The 6,578-nt window shown below is 39.7% G+C and overlaps 1 protein-coding gene across 1 annotated transcript; it reads right to left on the minus strand.

The window, feature by feature from the left end:
• Positions 1-892: 892 nt before the first annotated feature.
• On the minus strand, positions 893-1,660 carry LOC141632746 (uncharacterized). Its single transcript, XM_074445261.1, has 2 exons — positions 1,325-1,660; positions 893-1,240 (listed from the first exon to the last, which is right to left on the minus strand). The coding sequence occupies exons 1-2, from the start codon at positions 1,658-1,660 to the stop codon at positions 893-895; spliced, it is 684 nt and encodes a 227-aa protein (XP_074301362.1).
• Positions 1,661-6,578: the final 4,918 nt, after the last annotated feature.

Raw genomic sequence — 6,578 nt, forward strand, 5'->3', positions numbered from 1 at the left:
TCTGAGGCTACCTTTACTTGGTCAAGGCGTGGCTATAGAGGGTATAAACATTGTTACTTGAACGATGACGGCGATTATGTGAGATATGTTGAGGCTGACGGTACCGAGGTGTTATACAGTGGATCTCTTGATTCAGATTCGGCATGGAATAGGCAGTGGTGTAAACGGGTTAAGCCGGAGGTGATAAGTTCAGACGATTCTGATGAGGTCTCTTCGCGTCCTCCGGCCAAAAAACCGAAATCAGGCTCCAATTAATTTCCTAATAAACTGGTAGTATTTCTTCATCTATATTGTTATGCGTCAAATAATTTCTGATTCAGATTCTTTCTAATTTATGATTGTTATGGTTTTTTTACGATTGTTTCTATTTTTTTATGTTAATGTAAATTTGGGTCTTTGATTTTAAGTGAAATTAACAGTGTTTTAAGAACTCGTACAAAAACTCGATTGTGATGTTTTCTGATGTTTGTTGGTTTCTGATGTTTTATTACTGCTGCAATTCTGATCTGACATGGAACTTGAATATTGCACTTACAAAAACTCGTACAAATACATTGGATGAATGAGAACCTTACAAAAACTTGCATATGAATTTAATTCTTGCATATGAATTTAATTCTTGCATATGAATGCATCCTAGTTAATGGTCCTTTTCCAATGTCTACTTACAAAATTTGCACTATACTTACAAAAAACACCACCAATGCTGTTGTGACTTTTATGCCTGGCTGAATATGATGGTGCTATTTTAGTGCCTTGTCTGATGCTACTTTACTTACGAATAACATATTCTTACTTACAAAAAATAAGGGCGTGATAACATGCATTTTCTGCTTGCTGTTCTGTGTATATAGCCTCTGCCCACTCCAAAAAAAAACTCACTCCTTCAACTTTAACCTTCTTGTGTTGCTGCTGCTTGTGTTGTTTCTGCTTCTACTGTTTCTGCTTGTGCTGATTCTGCTTGTGTAGGTTCTTCGACATTGTTGTTAATATTCTCCAATGCATGTAATGCTTTTTGTAAACATTCCATGTTGGGTTTTACTTTTGTTTCAAGAATTCCAGTCCTTTGTACCTTTTTCTTACCAATGTGTGGAATAGGAAAAGAATTGTTACCTTCATCTCGCAATATCTCATTCATGCATGCATGAAGGGACACCCAAATAAACTTCAATTTTTCATTATCAATTTCATCATATGCTTTGCCAACAGATTCTATAAGTTCAAGTATAGACTCGGGGCACTTTTTGTGTTAAAGGGTTTGAATAGACCTAAAAAATCCTAAATCCAAAATGTTTAAATCCGGACTATTTGGTGGTTGACAAACTAGATCAATATCAAACCCATCTGATTTTGCAACACTTAGAAAATCTAAATCTTGTGCTGAAATGTGTGGTTTTGCATTATCTTGTTGTATGTAAATCCTCCTACTTGCATTTAGAGGCCATTTTGCTTTGATTGCGGGAATGACCCTCTCAATTAGGCATTGCTTGATAACTTCCTTTGTTATGCTTTCAATGGGTTTCACTTCCAAAGTTCCCTTTTCCCTATTTTTGCTTGACCTCAATGCTTCCGCTTCATATACAAATGGAAAAATACCAATTTTACCATCAAATAGAACAACACCATCCTCATCATATCTAGGCCTTGCAACGGCCGCCATAAACATAATTTTGCTTATAAAACTCTTTGATTGACAAGTTCTATGGGGTCGTGGTTCATTAGGCAACACGTAGAATTTGGTGGTGGTTCTAGTCATGGTAAAGTATTTTTCATCTATGTGAACAACATCATACATTGCATCAAAAACTAAATTTCCTCCTAATGCAGTAGCACTAATCTTACTTAACACCCAATGGATTCTGGCTATTTTGTTTTTTTTTTGTTAATGATGGTTTAATATCACTAGTATGGCTTACCATTTCTCCTTTTTGAACTAATCTCCAAACTGTGCTGATAGATAAGCCTAAACCTGTTGCCAAATCTTTAAGACACATTCTATCTTTGAGTTCAATAGATTTTACCTTCTCAACATCGACGAACTTTGTGCGCTTGCTGCCTTTGTACTTTCCGTCCACATTTATCACTTCTCCAGCACTGAGTTGTGCTTGTACGTCTTTCCAAATTGTGCTAATGGTCAGTCTTTTGACCCCAAATTCACGGCTTAGCTCATTAATGTAACCATGTTTAAGTTTTCCATTTTGATAGCTCAACGACATTGCTTGACTTATCCTCTTTTTCTCTACATTGGTTAGCCTTTTTTGTTTTATTCTTGGTGTTGGGACTGGTTGGTTGGTTGATGGTTCTTCTTGAATGGATGTTTCACCTCCTCTAACCCATTCCCTTAATTTTCTGATGGACTCTTCATGCTGGAGTGTAACTAACAAGTTGTTTTCGTCTCGTACCCTCCTTGTTCTTGCTGTTCTGCTTTGCTGACGCTGGGGTGTGGCTCTTCTGTTGATGTGTTGTAGGTTGTTTGCGGTTTGGTGCTGCTGGTTGCTGTCCAATTCCTGCTGATTGCTGCCCAATTGTTGCTGCTGATGGTTGCCACTGTTATGGCAGTGTTGTTGATCAAGGTTGCTGTTATTTTGTTGCACAACAATGGGTGTGTTTAGTGGTTGGTTTAGTGGTCGTCTTTTTTGGGGAATTTTTCTGTTTGGCTTCGAGGTGGTGGAAGAACCAGTGGTGTTATTTTGGCGTGGTGGTTGGAAAGGTGGTAATCCACCACTATTTGTTGTAAACATTGACATTAGAATTTGTTTGTTGTAAAAACTTTGGAATATTATTCATATTTATGGAGTTAGATGTGAATTAAGGTTTTCATTTTGGAGCCAAAAAATGTTGAGGCCAAAATTTGGTTGGAAAAAATTGGAGCCAAAAAAATTGGGGCCAAAATTTGGCTGGAATTAAATTAGAGCAAAACAAATTTGGTCGAAAAATTTTGCGCCAAATTTGGCTGGAAATAAATTGGAGCCAAAAAATTGGCAGAAAATTTTTGGAGCCAAATTATGGAGCCAAAAAAATTGGCAGAAAAATTATGGAGCCAAAATTATTTCACCAAAATCAATTTCATTTTGTAAGGGGTAGATGAGTAATTTAAGCACCTAACCCCACATACTTTTGCTCTACCTAAAATATTGTGCAAAAAGCAAATGTATGGAAATGAGAGAAATGGAGGAAGTATGATTTAGTGAATGTTTTGTATGATTAGTACATGTTTGATTGTTTATTATCATGTTAATTATGTTTTCACGCGTTTTTATATGTTTTAATGTATTAATTATATATCGTATGTTGGTTATGTGTTTATTATGGGTGTCATGAGCGTAATTAGGGTTTACGAATAAACCCTAGTGGCGGCATGATAGGCGGCCAAGAGTTCTCTCCAAAGTTATAGCTAAAGCTAGTATAACCTTGATGATGATTCAAGTGTTATAGCTAAAGTTAATACAACTTTGGGTAGTTACTCTAGTTATGGCTGAAACAGGTATAACCTTGGAAATATGATTCAAGGTTATAGCCGAAGCTACTATAACATTGAAGTACGAGTTAAGGTTATAGCTGGAACTAACGTACCCTGAGATTTATGGCTCGAGGTTATGGTTGGAACTAGTATAACTTTGAGTTTCGTGTCAAGGTTATGGTTGAGGTAAGTATAACTTCAAGTTATATGTGTTGAAGTTATAGTAGAGGTTACTATAACCTCGCATCCAGAGTCCATGTTATGGTTAGGGTTACTATAACGTTGAATGGTTATTGTTAAAGTTATAGCTGGAGTTACTATAATATTGGGTTGTATTGTGTTCAACGTGTTGTGTCCTTGTGTTGATTATGTCTTTGGTTGCTCTTATTCATATGATAAGTAGGATGGTCAGTTATACTATCCTATGAGTTGAGTCGTGATGTTGTTCACGCATGTTGTACAGTCAGTTATACTGTGCATTTGTTGTTGGCTAGTGGTATAGATGACGTGCGGTATCAGTTATATACCAAACGGAATGAACTAACGCCACCCATTATGGGATTTATTTGGTCTATGTTCGGGGGTGGCCAGATTCGTCAGTTATACGTTCTGGTTCCCGAGTGTCGTTCGGTGTACAGTTATTGCATCGAGAGAGGTCCGGCCAGGTCTTAGGCATATAGGCAGTGGTGATACGCTATACATAGTACCGTGGAGTATCAGTTATATACTTCACACCGACGGGGAGTCAGTTATACGATCCGTCAGTCAGAGTATCAGTTATATGCTCTGACAGGTTAGAGTGTCAGTTATACGCTCGAGCCGGTGTTCGTTTTATACCCTATGCATATTGTGTGGAAGTATTGGTTACATACTCTAATTGGTATGACGTGTGGTGTTCACCTTATTTGCTATGCTTCAATGCTAGCTTTGTGCCTTAAGTTGTTGTGGGTCGTTTGTCACTACTAGTCTTGTAAGTATTCATGGTCTAGTGGTTGCATATGGTCTAGGTTTGCATGATTGCGTTCGTTAATATTGGTTAAGTCATGGTAAGCTTTGTTGGGTCTTTCATGAGTATAGATGATCTCGCATGTTTACTGGTTTTACATTTCATTTGTTAATGATTGTTGATTATATTCAATTGTTGTAAACAAGACTGGGAGAGAATCTAGTTACTCCCGACTGATTGTCGACCCCCTTCTCAGGTTGTTCAGATTGTTGCTGTTTTGGATGATATCTTGCTGGGAAGTACTGTGCGGCGAGATGAATAATAAATTAGGACTTTACCTTATGTTCTAAGAACCTTTCGAATAATGTATTAGTTTGTTTTGGAGTTAGTAGCGAACCGTATTTGGGCTTGGTGTTTCCGCCACCTTGACCCTTTTATCAGTATCGTACTCTGATATTCATTTTATATAAGTTTTTCCTTTGTTTTATAATCCGGGTTGTTACAGTTGGTATCAGAGCGAACACGCTCCCAACTCTCGCTTAGTTTATGACTAAAATGAATAACCTAGTTAATGAGTGAGAGTAAATGGGGTAGAAACCAATAGGATGGGTTGGTTTCCTTATGTTTGTAAAGTGTATGAGTAGTTGTTTGGAGTGGTACTTAGGTTCTACCACTTATAACGAGATTTCTTTCTTGCAGATGGTGCGTAACGCGAATGGTGAGACCGATGCTGACCGCATCAGGAGACTTGAGGCCGCTTTGGCATCTATGGCCGAAGGTTTCACCAACCACCTCAACAACAACAACAACAACAACAACAACAACAACAACAACCGTCCGTAGCAGACTGTGTTTGATCGCTTTGCTCGTCACCGTCCTCCGACTTATGATGGTGCGAATGATCCTACTGCTTTGGAGGCTTGGATTCGAGAGATCGAGAAGTTGTTCCTCGCTCATGGATGTCCCGAGGATCGAAGGTGGATATCGCCACCTATTATCCGAAGGACGAGGCCGACAATCGGTTGGCTCTTGCTAGAGCTGGTTTGGAAGTTCAGCCAGGATATGGTTGGGCTCTTTTCTCTGAGGCTTTGAAGAAAAGGTTTTATCCCGAGGAGATGCGTTGGTAGAAGGAGCAGGAGTTCCTTCGTCTACAGCAAGGCTCCATGACCGTTGAGGTGTACACCAACAAGTTCGTAAAGCTGTCACGTTTCGTTACTTCTGTAGCTATGGACGAGGTTTCGAGGACTCGTCGCTATGAGAAGAATCTAGCTCCTAAGGTCCTGGATCGCTATGTCCTGCATTCCTTCAACTTCTTTCCAATAGGCTTATGATCGTGCTCTTAGCATCTATGATTCTGTCCTTGCTACCGAGGTTGAGGAGAGTGCGAAGAATAAGTTCATGAAGAGGCCTTATGTTGCTCCCAGTTCTTCCCAGAAGAAGCAGAAGTATGAAGCTCGTCCGTATGCTCCGCGTGATCAAGGTCAAGCTAAGAAGGATATGGTTTGCTTCAAGTGTGGAAAGGCTTACCATCCGGGTAAGTATTGTGACACCGTAATCCGGTCACATGTTTCACCCGCAAAGCTCCGGACACAAGGCTATCGATCGCCCCCGAAGCCAAAGTTTGATGTTCCTAAGGCCGATGCTCAAGACTGGTCGAGTGTTCGTTATGAGTCGTGCTGAGGCAGATGTTAATCCAGATGTGGTTACGGGTACCTTTCTCGTTCACTCTTTATCTGCTTTTGTTCTTTTTGATACGGGTGCATCGATGTCTTTCGTATCCGAATCCTTTTCCGTCCGTGCTGGACTCTCTTCTTCTTCATCCGTTCATACCTCTATATCCCTTCCTACGGGCGAGATCGTTTCTTGCTCCGTTCTTTTCAAGGACGTACCTGTCAGTATTGCAGGGGCGATCCTTCCTGCCGATCTCGTAAAATTCAAACTCGGAGAGTTTGATGTGATTTTGGGTATGGATTGGTTATCTCGCTATGACGCAAGGTTCCTATGTCATGATCAGAAGATCGTGCTTAAGAGCCCTACAGGTTCGAGAGTTTCTTATCAGGGTGTTAGGGTTACACCTACGGTCAAGTGGGTTTTACTATGAAGATGGTTAACATGGGTAGAAAGGGTCATTAGATCTATCTCGTGCAATGTCCATGGTGTTTCGATTGAGCC

Source organism: Silene latifolia, chromosome Y (assembly GCF_048544455.1).
Source record: "Silene latifolia isolate original U9 population chromosome Y, ASM4854445v1, whole genome shotgun sequence".
Lineage (NCBI taxonomy): Eukaryota > Viridiplantae > Streptophyta > Magnoliopsida > Caryophyllales > Caryophyllaceae > Silene > Silene latifolia.

Bases quoted from the DNA above. Each gene is read 5' to 3' on its own strand.
- LOC141632746 (XM_074445261.1), bottom strand. From the start codon at position 1,660: ATGGCGGCCGTTGCAAGGCCTAGATATGATGAGGATGGTGTTGTTCTA. The intron at 1,241-1,324 runs GTTTGTCAACCA...TAACACAAAAAG, and splicing joins ATGGGTTTGATATTGATCTA to TGCCCCGAGTCTATACTTGA.